At 41.3% G+C, this 19402-nt stretch overlaps 1 protein-coding gene across 1 annotated transcript in view; it reads right to left on the bottom strand.

Annotated features, from left to right (window-relative positions):
* Positions 1-563: 563 nt before the first annotated feature.
* The window catches only part of LOC140212064 (microsomal triglyceride transfer protein-like), a 102416-nt gene continuing 83577 nt past the window's right edge, over positions 564-19402 (bottom strand). The window contains exons 13-18 of the mRNA XM_072282533.1: positions 18815-18912; positions 18569-18690; positions 10768-11001; positions 7365-7489; positions 3741-3911; positions 564-2047 (exon numbers count right to left, since the gene is read on the bottom strand). Of these exons, the coding sequence (XP_072138634.1) occupies positions 1912-2047; positions 3741-3911; positions 7365-7489; positions 10768-11001; positions 18569-18690; positions 18815-18912 (886 nt within the window). The 3' untranslated portion in view covers positions 564-1911. The remainder of the gene's footprint in view (positions 2048-3740; positions 3912-7364; positions 7490-10767; positions 11002-18568; positions 18691-18814; positions 18913-19402) is intronic.

Raw genomic sequence — 19402 nt, forward strand, 5'->3', positions numbered from 1 at the left:
TGCTTGAGCTGCTGAGTTCCTGCAGCATTTTGTGTGTGTGTGTGTTGCTTTCTATTGTAAACTTTGCCATGACAGAAGATTACCAAGCAGACAGAACAGGACTGCACTGTGTATGTCCTTTGGCCCACAATGTTGTGCTAACTTTTTAACCTACTCAAGACCGGTCTAACCCTTCCCCTCACATAGCTCGCCATTGTTCCTTCATCCATATCCGTATCTAGCAGGAAACAATTCAAGGAAGTGTTCAAAGCTTCCTTAAAGCTACAACAGCCTCACTGAATCCTAGGTAGCTCAAAAAGAAGTATTTGGAATGGTGCTGAATACCTTGAGCCTATGAGTTGAGTGAACAGAAGCTCACTATAGGCAGCAGAGATGTCATCAGCTAAGTACCCACCCAGTCATCCACCTCCTACCCTATCTCCCTTGGCTACCACCCAGAAAGCAAAGTAAATCATCCTGAATCCCAAGGGACTGCCTGAGAAGAACATTTTAATTTATCTGCCGAATACTCTATTACATATTGTTTCAGATTAACACATTTAATAGTTATTAGTAGCCTTCAGTTTGTTGGTTTACATTTTAATCAAGAACACAGAAATGACGTAAACGACGTAAACATGACGAAATCTGCAGATGCTGGAATACAAAATAAATGATTATGTTATAATAAATCAGATGTCACATAAAAACAGAAAATACTGGAACATCTGAGACGTACAAAGTTCAAAGCTTTTGATCAGAACTGGGAAAAGTTAAAAGTTACAGAGAAAGGAAGGAGAGGACAAAGGAAATATCAGGGTTAGGGTGGAGATGAGGAGAGCTAATGTTATAAACAGCTGAAAATGACAAGCAAATTCTAGTGAATAATGAAAAGTATTTCTGATTAAGGCTCATTGAGCTGACACATTAACATCATTTTCTCCCTGCATATATGTTACCATACCCACTGGGTAACTTTTAGATTTCAACAATTAGTGATGCCAGTTTGTATCAAACCTGCCCAATTCTGATGGAAGGCCATCAACCTCCACTGTTACCTCAGTTTTTTTCTATCTAAATTTTGCCTTACCATCTGGGCGATATCAATATTTTTTTAAGTTTAAAATTTCCAGCAACTGCTGTGTTTTATACATCACAGCTCTGATCAGTTCCTCTTTTCTCATTCATTTTCCATTTGTTTCATCCTCCATGTGAACTGCAGTTAACAAGCTCTCACAATAGGTTTTAATTTAAATAAATTGAATTCAAAAGTACAATGGCAACTAAATTAACCAATTATTGAGAGGTGTGAGACTGTGGGTAATTGGATAAATCAATTTGCCTTTTCAACTGACACCTTATTTGCTTTGAAACACCCACTGCTATTTCAACAACCTCTTAATTGTTTCACATAAATATGTAGTTTAGTCAAACCTTGTTGCTCTGACCTTGCAATTAATAAACACATGGGAGTGATAAGATGATTAAAATAAGAAGAAAAAATACTGGGTAAGAGGCAAAAAAAATTGAAACATAGGTCAGGGATTGGCAGAGATCAGGAGAAGAAATGATATGAAATGCTGTATACTTGCTTTGAAAGATTAACCAATGCATCAAATTGATGAATGACTTTTAACACTGCATACTTCGATCTGCAGGATATTTGTGATCAAAATCCCAGGGCATTTACTGATTTTCATATATGCATTTTCCTTTTAAATCAAATGCAAATGTTAATAATAATGATCATATCCGGAGGATTAGTTAACAACCTGCCAAAGAACAGTAAACACTGTTAACCTTAGAACCATGTCTCAGTGGGTTTATGGAATGGCAAAGAGGAGGGAACTATTCACATGAAATATTCCACCCAGCTAATTTTACTCTTACATTGAGCACTAGTGCCAAACCAATTCAGCACCCAGATGAAGCCTACAACAGTTTTTTACACATTTCCGAATTGGCTTGGTGAAGAGGTAACTCTGCTTCCTGAGCAGTCCTTGTTCTCTTCTTTCTCTTGATAAACGCTACGTGCTCTTGCAATGATTTGTAGATTGTAACCTCCTCTCTGAAAACAAGACAATTTAAGACTAACTTCAAAAGTTTATTTGAACTGCACTTGAATAATTTTCAAAATAATAGATATTTCAACATATTCATTCCTATTGTGTCAGTCTTAGAAAGGGAAAAGTTTGATATGCTTAACATTAGCTTCTCAGAGTGTAATTATTTATAGCTGAGAGTTCACGCATTGAGTCAATTAATGCTCCATTTCATCTTAAAACCCATAATCCAGACTGACATTTCAGTATTGTACCATGAGAAACCCAGTCACAGAACTACTGTCTTTCAACTCATCTGCTTGCTCAGCTGATTGAAAAAGAAATGAATTCTCTGTATATTTTCACCAATGTTTATACATCAACCAACAATGACATTTAGAACTGGACCAGTAATTCATTTCAATAGTAGTTCATATTTGTGGGTTCTTAGTAAGAGTAAATTAGTTTTTGTGTTCCTCCAATTTATAACAGTGCTCTCCACTTCAAAAATAATTGTCTGCTACATGCCTTGAAAATTATGATAATAGGGAAACTGGCAAATTATTTTTTTAAAAGGTCAAAACAATAGCTACCAATTATTAGCCAGAAAAATGAAATTGTCTACATATCATTCTGTACAGAAACTATGCAGCATGTCCCTTCATAAAAAAAAGGTCAGTACCAAAAATTCATGCAGGTGTTTCTCAGTTCAACACCAAATTCCCTGATTTATTCACAAAACATTATTCTCAAAATTCTGATGTACGCTGACACATTTGCAGGCTGGGTGCAGCAGAACAGTTATGAAAATGCTGAGGAAAGACTGGTAAACTTGGTGACCATGTACATAATCAGCCAAGTGTGCCCTGGCAAACAAGTGGGCAGAAATTCATTGTGAATCAGTATTTGAGAGGGAGGGGTAGCAATGGTGAGGGAGCATTTACTGGGTGATTAAGAGGCTGGGATCAGATCTGCAGGCTCATAGTGGGGAGATCAGGTTTTGACTGATTGATTGATTGACAGTGCAGAGTAGGCCTTTCCTGCCCTTCGAGCTGCACCGCCCAGAAATTCTCCACTTTATTCCTAGCCTAGTCACAGGACAATTTACAATGACCGATTAACCTACCAACTGCTATGTTTTTAGACTGTGCGAGGTAACAAGAGCACCCAGAGAAAACCCGCTGTCACGGGGACAACATACAAACCTTTTACAGGTAGTGGTGGGAATTGAACCTGGGTCACTGGTACTGTAAAGTGATGTGCTAAACGGTATGCTACCGTACCATGGGTGGCACGGTTAAAAGGGTGAGATGAGTACTGGATTGGACTTCCCCACCCCCTAATGTGGAATCTGCTTGCCTGCCAGCAACACACACTGACCCTATTTAAGTAAAACCAAGATGGTCATTCCAAAACGAATTTATGGTGCAATGTTCCAAACGGATTCACCTGATTATACCAAAATAACAAAGATCCGTGTCTGTAAATGCCCAATTAAATTTCCAGAGTGAGCTGAAGTGATCTCTTAATGATTTTAATCATGATTGAGTTGGGGAAAAATATTTCAAATTACATAATACCAAAGAAAAATTAACAGCTGGCAAACAGCTTGGTTATAGAGCATTAGGACCCTCTTGTAGGTGATAGTTGAACAAGCTTTATAGCAGAAACTAAGGGGTAAAATGTATATATAGGAGAATGGATTGAAGGAAGATTTACCTGTATTTGAATGGCCCATTCAACAGTTGAAGGCAAACAGGAATGGGGGAATCTATAAATTCAACAGAGCTGATGAAATCCAAAGAAGCTGTTGCCTCATAATTATTTTTCACTCCTATTTGAAGAGAGGTGGTGTCGACTCTGATTATAGAATTAATCACCAGTGCCCCTCTGCAGATCAAATAGAAAAATATTATACAATACTTAAAGGTCTGATCAAGCAATAGATAGGCATTTACACTGCTTCCAGTCAATTGTTCACCCTTCCATTTTGGATCAGGGAAATTTTAAAGATCTTAAAACCAGTTCCCAGCATTTTACAGCTTAATTTCATTTGCATTGGAGACACCTATTGTACTATATATCAACAGACTGGTTAAACACAGACTATTCAGAGAGTGGATATGAAGAAATAATGCATGTGGAATAACACTTGTGGCATCCCTAACTTTGTTTATGATTCTATTGACACTTACCCGGGCTAACAATTTTTTTATGTGGCTCGAGATCAAGTTTTGTCTGATCGAATTTCTGGGAAATACATTGGTAAATCATATATCTGATCCCAATCCACTTCCTAAAAATCTTCATTAGCTGGGGAAAAGAGCTTTGAATCCTCAGCAACAATTAAATATGCTATGGCTTGAGAAGTAAACTTAAAGAATCCCATTGGTGTGTTAGAGGGCAAAACCTACATACCTTTACTGAGAGACAACACCAGAAAGAATGTAACTTGAATTGTTGTCATATCAATTTACAAGAGTAAATGTAGACAAAAAAACAAGGTCCATTTGGTGATACATTGACAACAGTCTGTGGACTGGAAGTGAAATGCAAACTCTCACAGAAAATAAAATCCCTTTTGCTTCAAAGGAGAAATTTTATGCTGAAATCAGAAAAAAAATGTTTACTAGTATTTCAAAGAATTAATTCAAGCTCTTTTTAAAATCTAATTTTATTACAAAGTGAATTCCTCCTTACACTTCTTTTTGGAGAAGCTGACTAAAGCTGAGGCACTCTATTGAAATGGTAACCATCTATGGTCTCCACCTAGTGGTTACTTATCATGCAGGAGCCTAGATCGTGATTCCTTAGATGGTAGAATAAGCTTGAGAAAAACACAGGTAAGGCAATGAAAATAAGCGATTCCCATCACGGGAAGGCTTTTCTCTCCGCCATCCTACAGGGATAATGAAAGCAAAAATTTTGTTTCCTAATTGTTTGCCAATGATGCAGAAATAGGTATAGGGGCACGTAGCGAGAAAGATAATGTGAAGCTCAAGTGGGCTATAGAGTGAATGACTGGTCAAAGTTAATAAATATAGAGGAAAGTAGTGAGAGAGCAATAGGGGCAAAAAATTAAATGGGGAGAGGCGTTCAGAATATAAAATTAGAGTGGCCAAGCAAGGTGCAAAGACAGAAAAAGGTGGGTGATTGGGAAAACAGAGGGGAGCAGAAAAGAGAGGGCAACAAAATGAGAATGGTGGGAGATAATGAAAGAGAGCGCAAGAGAGAGACAGTGAATGGCAAAATATATTAGAGGGTCAGCACAGAATAAGGTGAAGTGAGATAGAGTGTGAAGTAGAGAGAGAGCGGTAGCTGTGGGGTGGCAAAAAGTGTGTTAATTTAATACTGTGGCTCTCTGAAATTGTTTTGCTGAAATGGCCCCTCCCCACTTGAAAAGTAATGAAACTCATTGCATTAGATGTACCCATTGATTGATTGTACATAGAAACAATACAGGTCCTTCAGCCCACAAAGTTGTGCCGAAAATGTCCTACCTTGGAAATTCCCATAGGTTACCCATAGCCCTCTATTTTTCTAAGCTCCACGTACCTATCCAAAAGTCTCTTAAAAGACCCTATTGTATCGGCCTCCACCACCGTTGCCGGCAGCCCATTCCACGCACTCACCACTCTCTGCGTAAAAAACTTACCCCTGACATCTTCTCTGTACCTACTCCCCAGCACCTTAAACCTGTGCCCTCTTGTGGCAACCATTTCAGCCCTGGGAAATAACCTCTGACTATCCACACGAACAATGCCTCTCATCATCTTATACACCTCTATCAGGTCACCTCTCATCCTCCGTCGCTCCAAGGAAAACAGGCCGAGTTCACTCAACCTGTCTTGATAAGGCATGCTCCCCAATCCAGGCAACATCCTTGTAAATCTCCTCTGCACCTTTACTATGGTTTCCACATCCTTCCTGTAGTGAGGCGACCAGAACTGAGCCCAGTTCTCCAAGTGGGGTCTGACCAGGATCCTATATAGCTGCAACATTACCTCTCTGCTCCTAAATTCAATTCCACGATTGAAGATCAATACACCGTATGCCTTCTTAACCACAGAGTCAACCTGCGCAGCTGCTTTGAGCGTCCTATGGACTCGGACCCCAAGATCCCTCTGATCCTCCATACTGTGAAGAGTCTTACCATTAATACTATATTCTACCATCATATTTGACCTACCAAAATTAACCACTTCACACTTATCTGGGTTGAACTCCATCTGCCACTTCTCAGCTCAGTTTTGCATCCTATCAATGTCCCGCTCTAACCTCTGACAGCCCTCCACACTATCCACAACACCCCAAACCTTTGTGTCATCAGAAACTTCACTTCTTCATCCAGGTCATTTATAAAAATCACGAGAACAGATCCCTGAGGCACACCACTGGTCACTGACCTCCATGCAGAATATGACCTGTCTACAACCACTCTTTGCCTTCTGTGGGCAAGCCAGTTCTAGATCCACAAAGCAATGTCCCCTTGGATCCCATGCCTCCTTACTTTCTCAATAAGCCTTGCATGGGGTACCCTATCAAGTGCCTTGCTGAAATCCATATACGTTACATCTACTGCTCTTCCTTCATCAATGTGTTTAGTCACATCCTCAAAAAATTCAATCAGGCTCTTAAGGCACGACCTGCCCTTGACAAAGCCATGCTGACTATTCCTAATCATATTATACCTCTCCAAATGTTCATAAATCCCACCTCTCAGGATCTTCTCCATCAACTTACCAATCACTGAAGTAAGACTCACTGGTCTATAATTTCCTGGGCTATGTCTACTGCCTTTCTTGAATAATGAAACAACATCCGCAACCCTCCAATCCTCCGGAACCTCTCCCGTCCCCATTGATAATGCAAAGATCATCGTCAGAGGCTCAGCAATCTCCTCCCTCACCTCCCACTGTAGCCTGGGGTACATCTCATTTGATCCGGCAACTTATCCAACCTTCCAAAAACTCCAGCACATCCTCTTTCTTAATAGCTACATGCTCAAGCTTTTCAGTCCGCTGCAAGTCATCACTACAACCACCAAGATCTTTTTCCATAGTGAATACTGAAGTAAAGTATTCATTAAGTACCTCTGCTATTACATTTGCTCTCAGATGAAGGAAGTTCCAAGAATTCATGTAACTAATTAGAACTGAACAACTTGAAATTGTGCTGATTTCTAAGAAAATATAAGTACTGTAATTATGAAAGGAAACTAATAGAACAGGAAATCAAGAGAGGTACCACTGTCACATCAGAATTATTCAGTAAGCTATGTCGGTGCCTTATTACTAAAGAAAGAAACTCAATTATCTGATTTCAATATGTTTTCTTCCATACCTGCTTTTAATGTTGGTTTTACAATTTTGACTCCATAAGCTGAGCTCAATAGTGCCTGAAACATCAATTCCAAGCCCCCCTTCAAATTCAGCATTTGTTAGAAGGCCCGACTGCAACATGAATGCCTGCAGGAAAATTGGATGCTATGAGACTGTGAAAAAATAATTTGTTTTTGAACATCGCCAAGAGCAGTGGATATATGTGTTATGTTCATTATGTACATGCCATTTAAACATTTCAAATCTGTATTTAAAGGGTACATGGTGAATATTGTTATTCCTACTTTCAATGTGTTTAATTTCACACATCACTGCCATATTTTTAATATTTCACATTTTAATAAAGCCACAGCTACTGGTTTTTTAAAAAAAAATTCTTGGGAAAACAAGCATTTTTTCTGAATTGTCTTTGAACAGGTAGCAGTAAGCCAGCTTTCTAAATACCTGCAGTTTTTCGGTGCTGTTTGATAGAGCATTCCAGATTTTAGACCTGGTAACAGTGAAAGAGTAGTTTTTTTAAAGGCAAGATTGTGTGCAGATTGGAGGAGAATCTGCAAGTGATGATGTTGCATGTGTCTACTGTCCTTGTCCTGTATGGTGATAGAGATCAAGGGCTTGGCATATGTAGTAGGAGTAGCCTGGATGAGTAAGTGCAATGCATTTTGTCGATGCTGCCTTGGTCCAACAGTAGTGGAAGGATTGACTGTTTAGGGTAGCAGATAGTATGCAAATCAATGAGATGCTTTGATCTTGATTGTGTTGAGTTTCTTAAATATTGGAGCTGCATTCATCAAAACAAGTAGAAAAAATTCCTTCACACTCCTGTCCTGTAGAAGATGGATAAGCTTTCAAACATCAGAAGATGAGTTACTGAACACAGAACATGCAACCACTTGTAACCACATTATTAACAAGGTTGCTCGAGATGAACTTCTGATCAAAGGTCACCTTCAGAACATCGCGAGTGGGGAATTTCCCACTAAACATGAAATTTTGGTACTTAGACTCTCCTTTGCCTGAGATTGTAATTCCCTTTAATTTTTCAGGTATGAATGTGATTCATTATTTATCACCTCATGTCTGGTTATAACTGCTGGAGTTTAGAAGAGTTCGAAGGGATTGAAAGATATAATGTTCTGAGGGCTATCCAGGTAGATTGGAGATGATATGTGCTCATCTAGAAGAAATTAAAACTAGGGGTTTACGATTTAAAATGCTATCAACTACTTAAGACGGAGACAGAGAGATTTCTCTTCTCTTGGAGAATCATGAGTGGTTGGAACGCTTTTTCTCAAAGAATGGTGGAAGCAGTCTTTGAGTATTTTTAAGGAAGGGATAAATAACCACTTGAAAAGTAAGAGAATAAAAGGTTACCCTAGATAAACATGAATATGAAGTTCACATCAGCCATGTCTTTAATAAGTAGAAGGGAAAGCTTGTGATAGTGAATGTCCAACTCCTGTTCATAATTTGCCTAATGCAGGAGAAAACTGATTCATCTACTGAAGCTTCAAACAGAATCAACCACTATACACTCAGAGAACATTCAGTTCTGATCTTACGAGGGAAGAAGAATCATGAATGAAGCTGCTTCAGCCAATTTAATTAACACATTGTTCGCCACCTTATAAATACCTCTCTCTCATTTTAATCTCACACTCTCATGTCACTTCACCTTAATCGGTAACACTTTTAGCAATCTCCTAAACACGAGAAAGGCTGCAGATGCAGGAAATCCAAAGCAACACACACAAAACGCTGAAGGAACTCAGCAAGTCAAGCAGCATCTATGGGAATGAATAAACAGCTGATGTTTCAGGTCAAATTCTTCAGGACTGGAAAGGAAAGGGGAAAATGCCGGAATAAAAAAGGAAGGAGGCTAGCTAGGAGACGATAGGTGAAGCCAAGTGGGTGGGAAAGGTAAAGGGCCAAAGAAGAAGGAATCTGATTGGAGAGGAGAGTAGACCATAGGAGAAAGGGAAGGAGGAGGGGACCTAAGGGGAAATGACAGGCAGGTGAGAAGAGGTTAAAGGTCAGAGTGATGAATAGAAGAGGGCAAGGGAAAAATGTTTTACTGGAAGGAGAAATGGATATTTGTGCCATCAGATTGGAGGCTAACCAGATGGAATATGAGGTGTTTCTCCTCCATCCTGTGAGTGGCCTCATTGTGGCAAAAGAGGAAGCCAAGGACTGACATGTCGGAAAGGGAATGGGGATAGGAATTAAAATGGTTGGCCACTGGGAAATTCTGCTTCTGGCAAATGGAGCAGTGTGTTCGACAAAGTGGTCCTCCAATTTACAGTGGGACTCATCAGTGTAGTGCAGGCCATATCAAGAGCACCAGATACAAAACATGACCCCAACACATTCACAGGTGAAGTGTTGCCTCACCTAGAGGGACTGTTTGGGGCCCTGAATAGAGGTGAGGGAGGAGGTGAATGGGCAGGTGTGGTACTTTGGCTGCTTGCAGGGATAAGTGCTGGGAGAAAGATTAGAAAGGAGGGCCGAATGGACAAGGGAATCATGGAGGAAGCGATCGCTGTGGAGAGTGGGCAGATGCTAAAGATGTGTTTGGTGGTAGGAACCCGCTGAAGATGGTGGTAGTTTCAGAGAATGATATGCTGGATGCTGAGGCTCATGAAGTGGTAGGTGAAGACAAGAGGAACACTATCACGGTCAAGGCAGCGGGAAGATGGGGTGACTGTGGAAGTCTGGGAAATGGAGGCGATGTAGGTGAGGGCAGCATCAATGGTGGGGGAAGGAAAACCCCATTCTTTGAAGAATCTCTGATGTCCTGGGAAGAAAAGCCTCATCCTAGGAACTGATGTGGCAGAGATGAAGGAACTGAGAAAAGGGAATAGCGTTTTTACAGGAGAAAGGATGTGAAGAGGTATAATCAAGATACCCATGGGAGATTAATTAGAGGTGATTGGTTTAATTAGTTCAGCATAACTTTGTGGGATGGAGGGCCTGGCCTGTGCAGTACTGATCAATGTTCTTTGCCAAGAGGATGTACATGTTTTATGTGTTCAAGGTTTTCAGCTGATACTTGACAGATAACCTGTAACATTGCTCTGTTTATGATTTCTCTCTCCATATACATGTTCCCATCTCCTGATTCAAATTACATTAACATTCCAATCTATTGTTTTTGTTTTGAAATGTGTCCACCCTCAAAACAATAACTTATCAGAGTTCTTACGCTTACTGGTTAACCTATGATTTTCCAGCATTCTCTTGTTTCTCAATTAATTCACTTCAAACCCATAAAATTATAATAGAAGTGGCAAAATGATAATCCTATTCGACTGTTGTGATTGACCATACCAGATTAATGAAAATATTGGTTACACAAGTTAATAATATCTATTTTGTAATATCAAGGATGTGTCTGAGTTCATTACCTGTCGATGGTCAATCAGTAAAATGGATCCTTTTATTATACTTGTAGGCTCTTCAGTGACTGACCAGAGCTTATCCATTAGATCACTGTATCCTTGGAAAAATACAATGGGAGGGAACTGGACATCAAAGAGAATCACTGACATACCAGCCATGACTTCATCATCATCATCATCATCAGCCTGAGCTGAGCTTTCCTTGAAGAATGAGTCCAGACCCTTTGCTTCAATTGATACCTATTTCAAATGTGAAGATGTAGATGCAATAAATAAGCATGTCAATATGATAATGTTAATAGGCGTGTGAGGGCAAATCAAAATTGAAGCCTCCCAAAGCAGACTGCTAATCCCATATATTACTGAACTGAAATTATGAGGGGGAGCTCCGTACGAATTTATTCTATCCCCTTCCAGAAGCACTGGGGTTAATTTTAGCATCACACATCCTGCCTGATAGTTCTTTAGCTCAAAAGTGGGTGACCTCAGTGGGGGAATAATAATGCTGTCTTCATGAGGAACGTCAGACAGTTATTTCTACTAGTGCTTTTTCTGCAAAGATAGACTGAGCACAAGAACGTAAGAAATAGGAGCAGAAGTAGGCCATCCAGCCCATCGAGCCTGCCCCACCATTCAATAAGACCATGGTTGATCTGTCTGTAAACTCAGCTCCATCTACCTGCCTTTTCCCCATAACCCTTAATTCCCTTACTACGTATAAACCTATCTAACTGTATCTTAAGTATATTTAGTGAAGAAGCCTCAACTGCTTCCCTGAGCAGAGAATTCCACTCTCTGGGAAAAGCAGTTTCTCCTCATCTCCATCCTAAATCTTCTCCCCTGAATCTTGAGGCAATGTCCCCTAGTTCTAGTTCTAGACTGGTAATGCAGTAAATACATGCTAATTTTTGTTCGCTCACTAACTAACAGACCAGAAGTGTGGCAGGTACTTCCGATCGCTAGAAAATAAACTGGATTACCTGCTTCTGTGTTTGAACCATCGGGAGGTAAGGGACAACTGCACAATCGTCCTGACAGAAATGTATCTCCAGGATCCAACACCCAGACTCAGCTATCCATCAAGAAGGCTTAATCTCCTTCCAGGCAGACAGAAATGTGGTGATCTCCAGTAAGACCCATGGAGGAGGTCTGCATGTCTATGCCAATAAGAACTGTTGTGTGAGTGCCTTGCTAGTAACGGCCCACTGTTCACCGCAGATTGAGGATTTAACCTATCGATAGAGTTCACTGTCATTGTGACTGATGGTGTTTACAACCACCCCGTGCACCAGTGTTGGGGAAGTGCTGCAGGAGTTCTACAACACAATCTGCAACCTCAAAGCCACTCACCCCAATGGTTTCTTCATTGTTGCTGGTGACTTCAATCATGCCAACTTAAAAACAGTCCTACCAAAGTTCTACTAGCATGTCAACTTCACAACCAGAGGAGAGAATATCTTAGACCATGCCTGTTGAAGTGGTCTGCCAGTGCTTTTCTGGACAGTCTCTTTGTAGAGCACTCAGTGCATTGGGCATCGCTGTTACAAGGAGGCAGAGAGCCATCAGTCACATTACTGAGACAGCAGAGAAAGCCTCAATGTGAAGAAAGAAAGTCCATGGGGATCTGCAGCATAAGTTACCTGAACTCAAGTTGTAGCTTGATCAACCACAACTGGGTCGCCTGGGTGAGGGGGTCTGATGTTGAAAGACTCGAAACACCTGATGACCCCAGGTTACATCACTGATGTTGTGTTCAGAGCATCGTGAGGGGTATTCTTCAAAAAAAAAGACTTGCTCAAAACCAATGTTTGTGGAGCCTGCAAGGCTGCCCCCTGCCCTTATCTCAGATACTCAAACCCGCAGACCACATATCCACTTTGCTAATCCCTTCATACAGACCACTGGCTATAAAGTCAAATCAGTTTACAGGGAGATCAGGACCTGGCCAGAAAGTGCCACCTAGGCACAACAAGACAGTTTTGAAACTACTGGTGGCTATCTATGATCATCATGTCAACACTGATGAATGTGTGAGATCAGTGACTGGCTACATAGGAAAGTGCATTGAGGATGTTACTGTGATTAAACACCACATGGCAAGGGCAAACCAGAAATGATGGCTGACTGCAGAGGTTCATGCAATGCTTGGGGATCATAACGCTGCCTTCAAACTGAGGGATAGGATGACTTTAAGGTCAGTGTGAGCCCTGCTCTCCCGTGCCATCAGGAAGGCAAAACAAGAGTACTCACAGAAAACTCACAGACACCTTTGTGACAGCAGGGACATGTGGCGCATGTGGCAAGGTATACAAACTATAACAGATTACAAGTCCATCCTGCGCACCAACAACAATAATTCCTCCCCCCGATAGGCTGAATGCCTTCAATGCACAATTTGATGCAATGAAAGATCTGATGTAGAGGAAAGCCCCTTCTCCCCCTGGGGAACAGGCACCCTGTCTGGCCGCAGCTGAGGTGAGGAGGTCTTTAGCCAGGGTAAACCCATGCAAAGCGGCAGGGCCAGATAACATACATGGTCAGGTGCCGAAGGATTGTGCAGGCCAGCTAACGGAAGTCTTAATGCACATCTTTACTATCTCTTTGCAACAGTCCACTCTCTCTGCAGACTTCAAGGCAGCCACGTCATTCCGGTGCCAAGGGAGTGATGGTAGCTGGCCTAAATAATTCCCACCCAGTGGCACTGACTTCAATAATAATGAAGTGCTTTGAGCGGCTGGTAATGGATAATATAAAATCCTACCTTCCAACTACTTTGGATCCTTTATGATTTGCCTACCACTCAAACCAGTCCATTCATGATGCCATAGCCTTGGCCCTCCACTCCGTCCTGTCCCACCTAGAAAATGATGCCTCATATGCCAGGATGCTGTTCATCAACTTCAGCTTGGCATTTAACACCATCATCTCCCAGAGGCTGGTTGGCAAACTGTTCTCATTGGGATTCAACAGCCCCGTCTGTAACTGGATCTTGGGATTTTTTAAAATTTATTCATTTACGGGATGTGGGCGTTGCCAGCTAAGCCAGTATTTATTGCCCATCCCTAGTTGCCCTTGAGAAGGTGACAATGAGCTACCTTCTTGAACCGCTGCCGTCCCTGAGGTGTAGATACACCCACAGTGCTGTTAGGGAGGGAATTCCATGATTTTGGCCCAGTGACAATGAAGGAATGGCAATATGTCTCCAAATCAGGACGGTGAGTGACTTGGAGGGGGATTTCCAAGTGGTGGTATTCCCAGGTATCTGCTGTTCTCATTCTTCTTGATGGCAGTGGTCGCGGGTCTAGATGGGAAGACCCCAGTCAGTCTGAGTTGGCAGCAACATCTCACGTTCCATCACACTGAGCTCTAGTGCCCTTAAGGCTGTGTGCTCCTGCTACTGACTCACGACTGCACTGCCAGATCCAGCTCAAACCACATCATCAAGTTAACTGATAGTACAACAGTGGTTGGCCTTATCAGCAACAATGATGAGTCTGCCTACAGAGAAAAGATAGAGAGGCTTGTCAAATGGTGTGAGAACAACACACTGAGTCTCAATGCAGACAAGACAAAAAGATGATTGTGGACTTCAGGAAGATGCAGGTCAACTACTCTCCCTTGCATAGCAATTGCTCTGCTGCAGAGAGAGAGAGTGAAGATCACAAAGTTCCTCGGTGTGCATATAATACAGTCTAAGCTGGACCCACAACACCTCCTCATTTGTCAAGAAGACACAGCAGCATCTACGCATTCTGAGGAGACTGGGAGATGCAAGGCTTCCTGCTCCCATTCTAACAACTATCCCCCGTGTCCGGTCTGGCTGCAGCATTGTGTGGTGCGGAATCTGCAGGCATCGGATCGCAAGACCCTACAGATGATAGTAAAAACCAATGAGAGTAACATTGGGGTCTTCCTCCCCACTATTTGTGACATTTACTGGGACCGTTGTAGATGAAGGGCCCAAAATAATGTTGAGGATCCCTACCTTTGACCCACTACCGTCAGGAGGGAGCTACAGGAGCATCAGGACTGGGTAACAGCTCCTTCCCTCAGGCTGTGAGAGTAAAAAATATTCTGCTACCACTGAGGTCTCGTCACCAGGACAGCGAGCTATTTACCGTTTACTGTACTGTTTACTGTTTACCTATGCTGCACACCATATGCATCTTGAATTATATTTTGTTGACTTCTTTATGGTAATATTCGTTTTATGTGCTGTGTGTAGTATATGTTTTGCGGGTGCACCGTGGTCCAAGGGAACATTGTTTCATTGGGTTGTATATATGTACCGTCAGGTGACAATAAACTTGAAATTGAGGACTCACTCAGCTTGGTCACAAATGGTGATACTGAGCCACACTGAAAATCCCAACAGAGTTCATTGTTCCACTTGTTACTTACAGTGCTTTTTCAAACTGTCCTTCAACATTCATTGGTGGGTGGTATTCTGGAGGTTTCCTTACACTTGTTTGACCTGAGGACTAAAAGACTTTGTGATATCTGGACTTAATGTGCTACCACCTCTGGTGTGTCTCTCTTGCTAGTGGGACAGGGCCTAACCAGGGACTAAGATGGAAGATTCTGGCTTTATAAAGCATTGGCGAGACCTCACTTGGAGTATTATGAGCATTTTTGAGCCTCTTATCTTAGAAAGAATGTGCTGAAAGCGGAGAGGGTTCGAAGGAGGTTCACAAAAATGATTCCAGGACTGAATGGTTCGTATATGAAGAGCATTTGATAGCTCTGGGGCTATATTCACTAGAATTCAGAAGAATGAGGGGTGATCTCGTTGAAACCTATCAAATGTTGACAGCCTTGATAGAGTGGATGTGGAGAGGAGGTTTCCTCTGGTGGGAGGGAGTAAGAGCAGAGGACACAGCTTCAGAATAGAGTGGTGTCCTTTTAGAATGGAGGTGAGGAAGAATGAGTAGACCAGTGTTTCCATTTGGGGAATGCAAGGGCCCAACAGCACTACAGGCAGAGGCTGACACTACTTTGTAATAATAAAGAACCAACTGGAAGAAGATGGCACCAGCGAACAACTCGACCAAGGGCAACATCCTCCAGACGGTTCGCGAAATTAATTACTTTACGCCTTCGTTTTCTTTCATATGTAGTTCTGCTACTGTTGGAGCCTATGATCTACATTTTGGTGGTGTGTTTTCAGGTTGATTGAGCAATCTAGCGCTTTGCTGTCTCTGAGAGGACTCGGAGAGGCTTCAAGAGAAGCGTGCAGCCTCGAGGTCAAGAAGCCTGTGAGCCCATGATTGACTCCATTTCTCACCAATCTCGCCAATTAAAGCATCAAGGAAAACTGAAATCATTGAGGCGAGAACAGAAGGCGAGGTGTTCAGCACCATCGGCCAGCCTCTTCTGTTTGCTGCTGGAGAAAGATGTCTGCATGTGACAGTCTGTCTCTCCCTCTTGCCTGCTGATCCTGGAAGCACCTCCCTGCATTCAAATGGTCTCTCTCTCTCTCTCTCCCTCAAAGCTGTCGGAAGAGAGCACTGGAGTCCTAGATCTTGGGCAAAGATTAATCGAGGCAATTTGTGGATTGGACTCTGGAGCTCCAGTTATGATGTGTTTCTGGTTCTGGCTGCTCTTTTTGTTGCTATTTTGAGTGATATTGATCGGGGCTGTTTGCAGATAACAAACTGAGCTGAACTGAATATGCCTGAACTCTTTTCGATGTTGTGATTTTTGCTCTTTTTTCCGTTGCCATTTGCACGGTGTTTTTTTTTTACGTGTGGGGGATTTGATGTTTTTCTTTAAATGGGTTCCATGGTTTTCTTTGTTATGTGGCTATCTATGGGAAAGACTAATCTCAGGGTTGTAACTGCATACAAACTTTGACAATAAATGTACTTCGATGTCAAAATTTCTCTAGAGTCCAAGTCAACCTCTAAGAACAATGTGATGTAACTCTTCAGCAGATTATTGCCTCTCTTCCAGGGGTTCCTGAACTGGGATCCACAGATCCCTTGCTTAATGCTATTGGTCCAGAGTTTTAAAAAGGTTGGGAACCTCTGCTGTATTGAAAGACAGATGAGTTAGATATGGCCCTTGTGACTAAAGGGGATCAGAGGGTATGGAGAGAAGGCAGGTACAGGGTTCTGAGTTGGATGATCAGCCATGATCATACTGAATGGCGGTGCAGGCTCAAAGGGCCGAATGCCTACTCCTGCACCTATTTTCTATGTTTCTATGTTTCTATTCTTGAGCAAATTATTCTTTTTTTGGATTGGGGACATGCCATCAGAGAACAGTTTAGTCCATCAGGAAGACCGCATTGCTACCTGTGGGCAGATAGCTGTTCACTAGAAACAGAGATAAACCTTTCATAATTGCATCTAGTCTCTTCACCAATGGTCCTCAACAATGCAGAAATCAACCCCTGGGAGCAGAGTATTGTTCAAAAGAAATAAAATAACTTGGAGAAACCTAAAGAAAGGGGGGAGTAGGAAGCTGCGCTCTGAGATATGTCAACATATTGTGATGGATCTAGATGAGTCTTATTCCTGCACTGACCAATGGGAACACAAACACAAGAAAATCTGCAAATGCAACACACCCAAAATGCTGGAGGAACTCAGCAGGCCAGGCTGAATCTGCTGATGTTTTGGGCCAAGTCCCTTCATCTCTGATGAGAGTCCTTGACAAGGATCGTTTGGACCCAGATGCTGGGGTATCTGAAGCAAGGTTCCAGAAACGGTATCGAACTGGATCTGAACACAAAACAAATGCTAGACAATATCACTAGTAGGCTTAAGGTTGAGCACCGAACCACAGTTCAGATGTTCCTTAAGCACGCGATTCTTGGTGCTCGAAACATGATTATCAATAAGTGGGAACGTTCTGAACACTTCAAGGGGCTGTGTCAGCTACCTGTACTCCAGTGAGTTTGAGCGTCTAAATCCTGGACGCTGGCGCGGTTGGAGCTGTCTTGTAACACCATCAGGAAACCTTTTCCCTTCCTTTCCAGTCCTGATGAATGGACTCGGCCCAAAACATCGACTGTTTACTCTGAATATTGTAAGTTGTTAATAGAGTTTCCTTCAGGCTCTGAAGCTGACTGCTGGATTAATTGCTGTTCTAAAGAAGTATGCGGCAGCACAGAAATCTGTCCACACCTGGGAGCTCGAATTTATATTGGGATGCTGAAAAATGGCTCCCTGGAAATGTTTGCAATTGCTAGCCACTAAAATTCTATCTTCAATGCATTGAGCAAGAAAGTCAGTAAGATTAGATCTAATTACTAGGCATATATTAGTAATAGATTCCTAGACATACTTTACATTAAGCTGTCTATAGTGCTGAAGTAAATATACACATATATTCAATAGAATAAATGCTACAAGAAATCTTCTCTTCTTTTGTATCTCTTACCACACTGACAGAGACGTAGTTTATTGGATTAAGATTTAATTCCCTTTTCTTTAAGCAGGCAGAGCTACCATTATTTCCCTTTGCTTTAAACAGATCAATCTGCCACTTATAGTTTGAAGCCTGCCTGCAGACTCTTTCTTCCCGAGTTGGAGGTGGAACGTTTAGGACAATTGTAACTGATGTCACATATGTGCACATAGCTGCAATATTATTCAATATCTAGAGTTTATAAACTTGTTTAGATCTGAAATTGAATTTAATATTTGTTCCTGAAAAGAAAAGCATTTTCTTCTTGTTACGGGAGTGATTCAAATCTTTATAATTTTTATAAACTGAATGTTAGTTATTAGATTGCATATTTAATAAGTAGCTAGTCTCAGATGAATATGAAGCCAAGAGATGCACGATTATATTAACATACCTGTGTTGCATGAAGCTGACTTCCCTGAGTAAATATGAAGAAATCTGTAAGACTATTTTGTAATATTCCAGTGTCTCCGAGGAGTAAGTCCATATTGTAAGAGGATATTGTATCTGTAGTAACTGATAACGAAAGAAATTAAATTGGAACTTTTTCTAAAATTTAAATTAAAATGGTATAATATTCATATATATTTTAATGGTCTAAAATGCATAATGTAAGGTAATGTAATCCAGCTTCTTTTACCTGCTAAATATCCTGAAGCGGAAGATGAACTCCCAGTTCTGGACAAACAATTGTAATTATTTATCATTGGATCTTTCAGGAATTCACGGATTACTTGTCTACAAAAATTAGGAACAAGGAATATTTTGTAAGGAGAAAATTATGTTTTGCAGTTTGTCATCTGTATCAGAAATACAAACATAAATATATGCAAGCAACTGAGCACAAAATACCTATATTTTATCTAAGGCATAAATAAAATCCCTCGGTGACTTAGAGTTCTACATTAGTGCCTTTCCAAGCAAAGTTCCCAGACACAATAATATAGAAAAATCTTTGGCATGAGGATTTCATTCTCACACCATGATGTTACACTATTAACAGGAATGAAAACCTAATGCGCCATGGAGAGAGACAACAACAAAAACAAGGAAAACATGCAGCAGAAGCTACAAACTCTGCTTTATCCACTTCAAGTCTTGAGAGTATCTCAGACTACAGTACAAAAATGCCAGAATATAGTCTCTGCTTTGAGTCATGTGTGCAGAAACTACGATTATTTTTACTTCCACCACACCACTGCACAAAATTACAATTCAGTGTCTGTAT

Source organism: Mobula birostris, chromosome 18 (genome assembly GCF_030028105.1).
Source record: "Mobula birostris isolate sMobBir1 chromosome 18, sMobBir1.hap1, whole genome shotgun sequence".
Classification (NCBI taxonomy): domain Eukaryota; kingdom Metazoa; phylum Chordata; class Chondrichthyes; order Myliobatiformes; family Myliobatidae; genus Mobula; species Mobula birostris.